Below are 12,627 nucleotides of genomic sequence, written 5' to 3' on the forward strand. Positions count from 1 at the left end.
CCGGGGGTGAGCATTTTAAAAAAGTTCTTCAAGTGATTCTAGTGTAGAGTCCAGAAAGAGAATCACAGCCCAAAATGAACTAAGAGGGACCATTAAGGTATTGCTAACATCCTAACTCGGGGAAAGATTTCTCAAATCTAGTTTACAATCGACAAGATGAGAAAGAGCCAATGAACTGAGTTGCACGTGTCTCACGGACACTGCTAGTGGACAGAAATGCTGCACGAAGAAGGCTGAGGACTATGATGAACCAAACTGGAAGCCCTGAGAAGTGGAAGCAACATCTGGTCCAGGACAGCAACAAGGTTATCCGGTCATTGCATGAGCCAGCTGCAGTGCCTTAAACCTTTGGTGGCCTAATTCGAAGGTCTGTTCCCTTTCCTTCTGTGTCTCCAGGGTCTGGCGTGCACATTGCAACACATAAGGGGATGCTCAGAGCACTGCTACTCTGGGAGTACGAAAGGAAGACCGCTTCTCTTTTCTTCTCCCTATCTTCATGCCTCAGGATGCCAAGCCTTGGGTCCTCATCCAGCAAGGGAGCAGATAGGCAACCTGAATGATCTCAGCACAAGGAAAGGGGTAATCTTGAAGAGCCCAGGGGTGAGTGAGAGGAGAGAAAGGAGGTCCAAGGAGAAAGGAGTTTTGTGCTGACTATGAAGAAGGCCACCTTAGTAGAGAAACAGCAGAGGACACTCAGTGGAAGAGAGCTGCCCCTCCCCACAACCGCCCCCTGCGCCCCGTGGGCCAGGAAGGGGGTCTCCAGTGGAATGACTCACACCGGAACAAAAGGGCTCCCTAATACAAGCTCTCCCTCTTTGTGTGTGGATCTGTTGGCTCAGAGTTACAGGGTTTGTGATAAGGCTATACGTCTCCCTCCCTCCACATTGAGGGTGTAGAGCTGAGGTCTCTGTGAGTATTACAACGTCAGATAACCATTTCCAAGCCTCCAGAGCCTTCTGGTGACTGTACGTAGATTGAAGCAGAAGAAGGTGGTCTGTGATTCAAGAGTGATCTGTTATCTCCAAAGGTCACAAACCATCAGTCCCTTTGACCCCTACACATGTTTTGTAGGCATGCACAGTTTTTTAAAAAGTTATTGAGACTTTTGTTTTGTTTTTTTTAAATAAGAATCTAGAGCTTAAAAAGCAGATCATGTGCAAATACTACGCCTTCTTCTTCTGCAAGACAGACCGGGAGCCGGCTCCTTCTTTTCCTTTCTCCCCTTCTCCTCCTGCCCTCATCCACAAACCTTTATTGAGGACCTGCTTTTGCAACAAGTTCAAAGATAAATAAGATATAACGTAAGCGCGTTCCCGCATACGTTTCTGCGCTCAGGTTTTCTTTGCATTCGACTTGGCCAAGGGCCGAGATAAGATCTGGGACTTGGATTAAATTCTGCATTCTCTGAGTCATCTTGCTTTTCAAATACCGTTAGTTCAGTCGTCCGTTAGAACTGTCAAATAATTTGTCTTCCAAATGGGCTGCTCTTCTGAATTTCATTCAGAAGCTGGAGTGTGAGATGGCTGTGCCAGTTAATAAGCTGTTGTATCTCAGCTTCAAACCCACTTTTTTTTTTTTCCCTCTGCTTTGTGATGCTGGGTCAAGACTACCCGGGCTCCAATTCTGCATTGTCAGCGGCTTCCCTTTATGCTCTGTCAAAGCACAGCGCCGGAGAGGGGAAGAGGAGTGGGATCCAGGCCTGGGCGGCTTCCCCAGCCCTTTCTGCCCCTCCCCGGAGCTGTGACAGTGTCATCTCCTCCAAGGTCTGAGACCCGGGGCCCCCGGCCTCTCTCAAGCATCTAGGTTCTGCTCACTCCAAGCTCTTCCCTCGGTTCTTGAAGCCCTGGGACCGGCAGCTGCCTTCCTGAGATCCCCGTCTCTGAGCTACCTTAGGGTCTCGCTTTCGTGTTGCCCGTCCTCTAACACCTGTTGAATCGGTTCCTGACAACCCTGGCCCTCAAAGCTCAGCTTGCGTCTCGGAATCACCTGAAGGGCTCATTGGACACATTGCGGGCACCCCCCTCCTTCCGTCTCCCCACTGCCAACTCTGAGTTTCTGATGCATAGCAGGTCTGGGGGGAAGGGGGGAATGGGGCTGAGAGTTTGCTTTTTCTACCAAGTTCCCAGGTGAGGCAAAGGCTGCTAGTCTGGGGACCCTATTTAAGCCACTGCTGAACATTAGATTGCCTCCGTCAAAATAGTGTGTAGTCTGTTTTCTGGCTGGCCTCTGATGGATTTAATGGTCTTCACTAAAACAGATGCCATCCAGACCTACCAGTTTGGTAGGAGGTGGAGGGGGAGCGGGAGGTGATGTCAATATCCACTTCTCACCCAGACCCACCATGACATTGACTCACTGTCTCGCTCTGTCTGTCCATGCCTTGTACCTGTGCCCTTGCTCCTCTGCCCTCACCTTGAAACCCTCAGCCTTCCTGTAGAGACTTCATCCCACCCCTCTCCGGCTCATGTCCTCCTACCTCGGTGGGCTTGCTCTGCTAATCCCATCCATCTGAATTCTGATTTCTCTCAACTGTGCTAAGTGCCCAAGCTAACACCTTCTTCTCGGTTTGCTTTTTCAAGTCCGCAAACATGTATTGAATTGTTTGCTGTTTCCAGAGCCTCATGCTAGAGGCCCTCGCTGGAGGTACCAGGCTGAGCAAGACTCATACTCTGCCCTCCTAGGGTCACCGTTTCTGTACAATTTAAAACTGTGTTATCTGCTCGTGAAAGACATGGGGAAAATATTAGCAGAACCCCCACTCGGGAGAGGACTGCTTTAGTGAAGTGAATTATTTGATTAGCAGGATGTGGATGAGGCAAGACTCCCAGAAGTGTGCTCAAGTACTAGTGGATAAAGGCCGTATCATGCTGCGAGGTGAGGGACCCCCTGTTAACCCAAGGCTCTGTTTCATAGAGAGGGAGCTCTCCAGGTTGGTGGCTGGAGTTGATTTGTGCTGCGGGAGGGGACTGGTGTCCAGACACAGAGGGGCCTGGGGTCTGGTGGCAGCTAAAGGGCAACGTCGGAGGAGAAGGAAACAGTCTAATAGGGATCTTGAATCTACCGTTTGCTGGCGTGGGTTGTAATCTCTCCATGTCTCCCCTGGGATCATTAAGAGAACCATGGATGCCTCCTGGGAATGTGAGAAAAACACGAAGTCTTTTTGCAAGTTCGAGGTGGGGTGAAACCAGAGCCCTCCCATAGAAGAATGGCTACATGCAAGTTATGTGTACAGTTTTGATTTTTCTCATGTTTCTCTTCTCCACGTAAATAGACCTTAAGCACCTTGTGGCACCATCTGGAGTTTATATTCTTTTCCATCAGTAACAGTTTTTGAGTAGGATATGTTTATTGAAGAGCTGATTTTGAGTTTAGAGTTCATTTTTTCTCAGCTACGCCTATCATTAGCCTACCGGTAGGCCTGAATGTGACAACTCATGTGGGCAGAACACTGGCCCTTTACTTTTTTTTCGATGATTTTCATTTATTTTCCTGATGATGAATAAATAAATGCACATTATTGAACATTTGAAAACATTAAATAGTAATAAGAAAAAGTGAAAATCACCCATAATTTCACTGCTCAGCGGTAACTACTGTGAACAGTGTGTATCTATATGGAGGTTAAAAGGAATATATGTACAATATAAATATTTATAGTCGAATTTGGCTCATAAAAATCTTAGGATTATAAATCTTACATTTAGCAAATCTTATACGCTGTTTATTCACTTAACCTTTTGATGCAAGCATGCATCCTTTTGATTACATCTTCAAAGATATAATTTAATGCCAGCGTCATTTATTCATATAGACTATCACAATGTACAACTAGAATTCCCTATTGTTGGATAATTACATTTTTCTCTACTTTCACGATCATATATAATGCTACAGTGGACATCCAGGTATATGTACTGTAATTTTCCATGTAGGTAGCCCTGTCTTTTGACACCTTGGAAAGCACATGTCTTTGTGTCAACGTAGAAGTTCTTTGAAATAGAAGTTGAATTGTGTCCTTACCTGAAATGAAGCTCAAAAGATACAACCCTAGTGGACCATGCAGGGTTTCAAAGGGCTTGCCAAAAGCATTGTACATGAAGAAGGCTGTTCCCACCATGGTTAAAACAACCAGGATCGTAGAAAAGAGGATGACGTTGACATGGATGCTCACGGGGATCACTTTGAGCAAATCTGGGAAAACTAAAGATAAAACAAAGATTAGAAGAAATTTCATTAGTGGTAGTCTGCAAATGTAATTTCAAAAATTAAATCCTTCTTTTCAACTTCAAAAATCACTACAAGCCTTCAGATGAATACATTGTCACTTACTAATTTACAAGGGATTTAGAAAAAGGTTTAAACACAGGATTATTTTATAGAACTCACCAGTAAAGACCAACAAAGTGGAGATTGGAGGGAATTTTTTCTGCCCTTGGTTACATATAATTACTTAAATAAACAACTGCTGGCTTTGTAGCCAAAACCTGTACATGTTGATGACCAAACTTCTACTGTCCTTTCTCAGTTGTCTTTTTTTTTTTTTTCTTTTTTTTTTAAATCTGTCTTGAAATGAGATTTTCAGTTTGGGGCTATCCAGGGGAGTTCAAACATCAAGAAGTATTTCTATTTCCTTTGCTACCAAAAAAGAAAAAAAAATGTTTCTAGTCCACACCAAGATTTAAAAATGGGATATTTTTCAGTCAACTTCAATATTCTGATGTCACACAAGCTGTGGGAAAGTAATTTCTGGTGATACAAGAAATATTTTCCATTTAGAAAACGTGCCAAATCTATTTCTAGATTTTGTGTTCAGGGCAAGTTTTTCTTGTTTGCAGAAGAAATGAAATATTTTATAAATGTAGGGTTTCTCTTATCCGGTGAGGCATCGGTATGCATAGCATCAGCAAACCTGGCAAGACCAGTCTGGGGACGTTTTGCTCAGTCCATTTTAGTTTCCCAAACATTGATCAAGTGCATCTTAACTTATTTACTGAGCACCTAGTATGTGCCAGGCACTGTTCTGGGCCCTGGAAATAGAGCCATAAAACAAGATTAGACAAGGTCCATTAGACAAGGTCTGTGTTGTCTCGTGGAGATTAGAACCTAATGGGAATAAACAGACAGCAAGTAAACCAATAAATTCCATAGTTTATCTCCAAAGATGGCCACCGTCAATTCCTTCCCTCCTTCTACGTACGTCACTTCCCTTTAGAGGAACTTATTTTCCCCAATTCTCTTGAACCTGGGTTGGCCCAGATACTTTCACAGAATGCTGCTGTTAATGAAGAAACTAAACAGGGTAATGGAATTTTGAGTGATTGAGTGAATGGATGTGGGTGGTCAGCAGAGTTACACCTGAGCTGGAACCTAAATGCCAGGAAGGGAGCGGTTGTATAAAGATCTGGGGGAGAGCATTCCAGGGTTAGGAGCGTAAGGTGGGGCGACAGCAAGTTGGTGAGTCTAGTGAGTGAGAGGAGGTGACGTGTGATTGCAAGTCAGAGATCAGACTCTTGCGTCCACTGGGTCCTGGTCTCCTGACCACGGTAAGGAGTTGGCTTTTAATTCTAAATTCACTGGGAAGCCAGTGGAAAGTTTTAAGTAAGAGAGGGACCCAATCTCCTTAATGATGTGAAAAGATGGCTCTGGTTGCTGATTAGCAGGTAGAAGGGGGTAGGGAGAGGAAGGAGGGCAGGTGTGAAAGCAGGGAGACCTGGGTGTGGGGGGAAGAGCATTCCCAGTGGCAAGAGACAGGGGCCTGGCCTAATGTGCAGCAGTAGAGGTGGTGAGTGGATATCAGATTTGGAATGTATCTTGGAGATAGAAGATAGGACTTGTTGAAAGAAGGGAATCAAGGATAAGCAACTGAATAAACGGTGATGCTATTAACTGACACAGAGAAGTAGAAGGTGTGGATTTGAACATGGGAGTGGGAAGTGAGGCAGGTGTTCTGTTTTATATATTTAAAGTTTGAGTTGCAGCTAAGATATGTGAGTAGAGGTGCCAAATAGGATTTATGTGTCCAGAGGTCTAGGGAGAAGGTGGAAGTATTTAGGGAGGTGGAAATAGGGTGAGGCGAGCAAGGTGCCTGGGGCATGCAATTGAAAGGGACCATCACTCCCTGGGTTTAACCTCCTCTTGCATGAGCCCTGAGAGTGAATATCTCTTTAGATTTTATGACATAGGGCTCCCTTGGCCTCCTCCCTATATGGAAAGCCAGAGAAATGGATACCACCTGTGGAGAAACTGTAACTAGAGGAGAGAAGGGCCCTATGGCTCGCCTACATTTACCCGCCAGGGACAGAAGAGAAACCAACCAAGGAGCCTGAGAAACAGAGATTTTTGAGTTAGGAACAAATCCACAGATGGAAGAGCAAAGAAGCCAACGGAAGAAAACGTTCCAAACACGATGACGTGAATCTATGAGAACAGGTATGGAATTATCATCAAAATATGTTCGGGGGAAAAAATAGAAATGCGTACCGTTCTACCATTTGGGAAAAAGCCAAAGGGAAATGTATATAATAACAAATAATTAATTTAAGTAATTCCCTGATTTAATTCTCTCAACGACCTACCTACCTCAGGGAAAACCAGGGTTCAGGGGTGAGGTAACACACCCAAGATTGACTTGCTTAGTAAGTAGCAGAGATTTGAACTCCTGTCTGTACTCTTAACCCCCGTGCTACAGCAGCTCCAGGGACAGGCATGCTTATCCAGGCAGACACCATTTCTAGAAGGCTACACACAAAACTTATAACATTGCTCCTGCAGAAGGAGACTGAGGGATACGTCATTATGTAGCTTTTGTATTTTTTTTCTACCACCTTGGAAGCATTCTCTATCCCATGAAAACACAAATACCTAAAATGAATGAATGAATGAGTGAATGAATGATTGAAAACTTCTGTGACTTTTCTAGCTTAGAGGCGGCTTCAGAGACTTATTGCTAAAAAAAAAAAAAATTTGAACAAATGCTTTCTACAAGTCATTTTTGGAGAAAACCAGAGAAAATTGAACATGGACTGAATAGTAGATGATATTACATAAGTATTATTGATTTCGTTGGTTACGTTCATGGTATTGTGGTTGGAATTTTTTTTTTAATTATTTCTTTTTCGTGCTTGTGCTTTTAAAAGTCCTGATCAATTTTGAATGATGTAGATGGGTAGGTTGTTGGGTGAAATAAGGAAATTCCTCAGCTATTTGGAGGAATGGCAGAGTGGCAATATAGATCTTAGAGTTTGCAGGTGCTGAGCCTCTGTTCCCCCGCCTAGAACACAGGACGGGGTGTTCTGTGTTCTGGGGGCACAGAGTGAGGTAGCTGGTCTTGTTCTGCGGTGCCCTGCCCTCCTGAGCTTCCAGCTGCTGAGACCATACCATCGACCCAACCTGCTATTCTTGGCTCGAGATCAGCTATTGATTTTGGTTCTTACCAGCAGTTATCAAAAAACCCGCCTCCATCTATCTCCCCACCTACTAAAAGCCGTGGCAACCTCCGTGTCTCTGATAGGGTGGCTACCTGGGGGAAGCCTGTCCCAAAACGCAGGCTTGTTAACCAAAACGAAGCAAAGGCAGAAAGAAAAGTTGCACCGATTTGCCTCCTAGATAGAAAAGCCAGGCGGTAAAATAATAGTCACATGGAGTGTTCCCATTCTTAAGAAGTCTCTTCCAATTTCCACTCTGGTGAGAGAGTGACCCAGCGGGGCACTAATCCCTGCGAGTTATACAGTTAACTTACATTTTCTCAGGTTTTTCGGGTGGTTTGTTTATTTTGTTTTAAAGATATTTATTTATTTATTTATTTATTTATTTATTTATTTATTTATTTATTTATTTATTTAACAAAGAGAGCGCAAGCAGGGGAGCAGCTGAGGGAGAGGGAGAAGCAGACTCCCCACTGAGCAGGGCACCCCATGTGGGGCTCAATCCTGGGATCATGACCCGAGCCTCCCAAGCGCCCTCAGGTTTCTATTTCTGATGAAAATCCCCTGAGTCTATACTGACCCCCCAGAACCCTGGTAATAACCCTCCATTTGCCGACCAACGCCCAGGTACCTTTGCTTGGCGGAAGCTGAGAGCAGACCATTGAAACAAACCTGGGCAGGTGTCACTTGAACCCTATGGGCTATGGTGTATCTGGATTGGTTTGGTCTTGTTCTTTTGGGTTTGGGAGGCTATAATGCAGAGAAAGGATTTGAACATTTTGAGCTGGGGAGGGGCTGTCATTAAATCCGGCAAGTCACTTCTGGCCTCCAGAAATTACTTAATTAGCTGTTGACAAGTGAAAGGGAATTATTTATTGAAGCAGGCAGCCCATGCCACAGTAGTAGGACAGGACTGGCCTGCGCATTCAGAACCAGTCCTCGGCCTTCATTCTCCTATCACGGATTTCCTCCACTCTCTGCAGGAGGCAGAGGGCCTCGCTCTCCCATCTTCAGACACCCCCAGAGCCCTTCTTTTCTGTCCTTTCATCGCCCAACTTCCTCAAAGAACAATGCATGAGTAATGATGATAGGACTCAAGCAGCCAACAATGATACAGCACTTGCTCTGTTCCGGGTCTTTACCTGTATTGCATAGAGACTCAAATCTTTTCATTCTTACAAGATACAGTGAAACCTAAATGACAGACTTAAATCTTCTAATTCTTACGATAGTATAGATTTAAAAAAAAAAAAAAAAAAGACACAAAAAACCAACAACAAGCCTGAAGCATCGAGAAGTTAAATTGCCTAGGCACACATGGCGTTGCTTTCTCTGCTTTTGACTCCAACCCCCCCCCCCATTTTTAAGATTCGAGTAAAATTAACACAGTAAAAAAATTCTCCCTTTTTAGTGTCTATTTCTAAAAAAATTCTCCCTTTTTAGTGTCTATTTCTGTGAATTTTGACGCTCAGCCCTGTAACCACCACCTCGATCGACACCGAAAACAATTTCCCCATTCCCCAAACTTGCAGCTTCCCCCCTGCAGTCCACCTGCCGCCTCTCCCCCACCAGCTCCTGCACGTGTAATTTTGCAAGAAACTGCCAATTGGTTTTTTCCGAGTGACTGTGCCGTTTCACCCTCCCACCAGCCGTGTAGGATTCCCCGTCGTTCCGCATCCTCGCTGGCACTTGGCAGCGTTTTAAAATTGTAGCCCTTTAAATAGGTGTGTAGTTTACCTCCTTGGAGTTTTAATTTGCGTTTTCCAAGTGACTAATGATACCGAGCGTCACTTTGTGAGTTTATTTGCCTTCTATATATCTTCTTGGGTGAAGTGCATTCATATCTTTTGTGCATTTTTAAAAATCGGATTGTTTCTTATTATTGAGTTCTGAGAATTCTTTACACATGCTGGATATGAGCTCTTTATCAGATAAGTAATTCGCAAATATTTTCTCCAAGTATGCCGCTGGTCTGTTCATTCTCTTATCAGCGCCTTTTGAAAGGCAGCTCTTATTTTTATGAAATCTAGTTTCTCAATTGTTTTTCTTTTATGTATCACGTTATGGATGTCAAATCTAAGAAGTTTTTGCCTCATGCAAGATCACAAATAGGTTCGCCTGTGTTTTTCCTCTAGACATTTTTTTAGTTTTAGGTTCCCACTTCAGTCTGTGATCCATCGTGAGTTATTTTTTGTACAGGGTCAAGGCTAATTTTCTTTTTTTTTTTTGCATATGGATATTGAATTGTTTCAGTGTTTAAAAAGCTGAACATAGACTTAACATATGACCCAGCAATCACATTTCTGGATATTTGTCTAAGAGCATTCAAAAAAACAAACAAACAAACAAACAAACAAAAAAAAACAAAAACCATAGGTCCACGCAAAAAACCGTATGCAAATATTCACATTTACAGTGGCTTTATTTGTATTTGCCTCAAATTGGAGACATCTTAAATATCCATCAACTGGTGAATGGATAAACAAGCTTTGGCCCGTCCGTAAGATAACAGACTTCTCAGTAATAAAAAGGAACAGACTACTGGTACATACAATAACGTGGAGGGATCTGAAATGCATTATGCTAACTGAAATGAACTACACTCAAAAGACTGCATGTTGTATGATTCCATACGTATGGCATTCTGGAAAGAACAAAATAATAAGGATGGAAAACAGAATCCGCTTTTGCCCAGGGTTGGCCATAAAGGAGAACATTGACCACAAAGGGGGCACAGGGGAAATTTTGAGGGTGATGGAAGTGTTCTATATCTTTTTTTTTTTAAGATTTTTATTTATTCATGAGAGAGACAGAGAGAGAGACAGAGAGAGAGAGAGAGGCTGAGACCCAGGCAGAGGGAGAAGCAGGCTCCATGCAGGGAGCCCAATGCAGGACTTGATCCCAGGACCCCAGGGTCACACCCTGGGCTGAAGGCAGACGCTCAACCACCGAGCCACCAGGCACCTGAAGTGTTCTATATCTTGACTGTGATGGCACTTACTTGCCTTTATTATGTATTAGTCAAATTCATGGACCCGTGCACCTAAGAAGGGGGAATTTCACTGTATGTAATCATATGTGTAACCTCAATAAACCGGAGTAAAACCAAAAAAGAATGGGAAGGTAAGGCCTGGGCTGAGTAGGCTCTTCCAGACGTGAACAGGGGCCTCAGCAACGGTGACCATTTGGCCCAGAGAGGGACGAGCTCCGTAAAAGAGAAGAAAAGTAACACAGGCCCAAGAGCCAGGCGCCGGGGCCTAGTCCACCGTGTGACCTTGAGCAGGTGCAAGGGTTCCTGTTTCTCCTAGAAGACAGAGTGTTCCACGGGGCCACCGGGGAAGGGACCGGGCACTTGGAATGCAGGAGAGCTTCAGACTGCAGCTCCTTTGCTAAGTCTTACACCCTAACCCTCGATTTCCTTGTCTGGAAACAAAATTTTACCTTTCTCTCAACTGTGCGGGGCCTCCGCGGCCTCGGAGCGAGCAGTACTAGCTCAGGGCAGGTGCTGGGTGGACGTCTGGCGGGGTGCCCCCTCCGGGCTGGCTCCGCGGGGTTCACGGTACCTCCCTTACCACCTATGCAGAGGTGCCCCCCCCCCCCCCCCCGCCTCATAGTCTCGCCCCTTCTTTAGATCAGTCCCATCAGCACGCAGGTAACTCACTGTCCTTTTCTCGTCTTAAATAAGATGGGTGGCTCAGTCGGCTAGGCGCCGGACTCTAGATTTCAGCTCAGGGCCTGGTCTCGGGGTTGTGAGCTCCAGCCCAGCATTGGCCTTGGCCTCTCCCTCTGCTCCTCCTCCTGCACGCGTGCGTGCTCTCTCTCTCTCTCTCTTTCAATCAATAAAATCATAAAAGCAAATCTCACCAAAGCCCTCCAGCTATTACTCTTTTTTTTTTTTTTTCCTATTTCCCCTTCTGGCAAAACCTCCCCAGGACTTAGCTGCGCTCTGAGCATCTCATCTCCTCCCTCCACATTCCCGCTTGAATCCACTGCACCCACCCTGCATCTCCCAAGGCCCCGAGGAGCTTCAAGCTGCCAGACCCAAGGGGCAGTCTCTGCCCCCCTCTCTGTCCCCCTCTCACCTGATCTATATCTGGCTCAATGGTTCACTCCCTCCTCCTGGAAATGCTTCCCTCCCAGACATGACACGCTCGGGGCTCTGCTATGTCACTGGCTGCTGTCCTGACCCACCTTGTGGGTTTGTCCTCGCCTCTGGATCCCTCTAGAGGATGACTCCGTTCTTGTACCATCTCTCTTCTCCCTCTTGGCTCACTTCCTTGGAGCTCCATCCAGTAGCATGGCTTTTACTGGAAAAACTTTCAGACCGGTATCTCCAGCCTGGATTCCCCTTGAATCCCAAACTTGTAGGTCCTCAAAGTCTTACTGAACATCTTGACAGAGATATGAGGCGTCTCACTGTGTCCCAAACTGCACCCATAGTCTTCCCTTCCTTGCACTTGCTTCCCTCAGCCTCCCTCGCCTCAGTTGCCTTGGCGTCGTCCTGGAGTCTTACTCTTGCACCTCATGTTAAATCCATGAGGAAAACCTGCTGGCACTCCCTTCAGAATCTGACTGCTCCCCTCCATCCCCACTGCTCCATCCCAGTCCAGGCCACCATCAGCTCCCACCCAAGGGCTTCCTGACTGGTCTCTCTGCTTCCACTCCTCCTTACGATCTCCTATCAGTGCAGCAGCCAGAGAGATCTTTAAAAACTGAATGGGTGTATGTCAATTCCCTGCCTAGACCCTTCCAGTGGGTTCTTCTCCATTCAGAGTATAAGCCAACTCATGAAAATGGACCTGTGGTAGGACTCCTTGCCAGACCTCTGACTTTATCTGCTACCCATCTCCTTAAGCAGTGTGCCCCAGCCACTGGCCTCCTTACTGTACTTCAATCGCACCTGGACCATTTCTACCTCAGGGCCTTTGCACATACTGTTCCCTCGGATATTCCCCTAGGTATCCTCATGGCTTGCTCCCTCACCTGCATGCCTTGACTTAAATGCCACTCTGTCAGGAGTGCCTTCCTTAACCACCGTATTTAAAGTTGTCACCTCCTGCCTAGACGTCTCCCCTTTCTAATTCTCCAACCCCTCTCCTTGCATTTCCTTTTCTCCTTAGCAGTTATTAACCACCTGACCAATTCTATATTTTTGCTTGTTTCTCTCATGACTTGTTTGTTGGTCTGTTTTCTTCACTGCTGT

General features: G+C 45.3%; 1 protein-coding gene across 2 annotated transcripts in view; it reads right to left on the bottom strand.

Moving 5' to 3' along the window:
* The window catches only part of CLRN1 (clarin 1), a 38,593-nt gene that overhangs the window by 11,369 nt on the left and 14,597 nt on the right, over positions 1 to 12,627 (bottom strand). For both annotated transcript variants that reach the window (XM_025436190.3, XM_025436191.2), the window contains one exon: positions 4,021 to 4,200. In XM_025436190.3, the coding sequence (XP_025291975.1) occupies positions 4,021 to 4,200 (180 nt within the window). The remainder of the gene's footprint in view (positions 1 to 4,020; positions 4,201 to 12,627) is intronic.

This window comes from Canis lupus, chromosome 23 (genome assembly GCF_003254725.2).
Source record: "Canis lupus dingo isolate Sandy chromosome 23, ASM325472v2, whole genome shotgun sequence".
NCBI classification, from domain to species: Eukaryota; Metazoa; Chordata; class Mammalia; order Carnivora; family Canidae; genus Canis; species Canis lupus.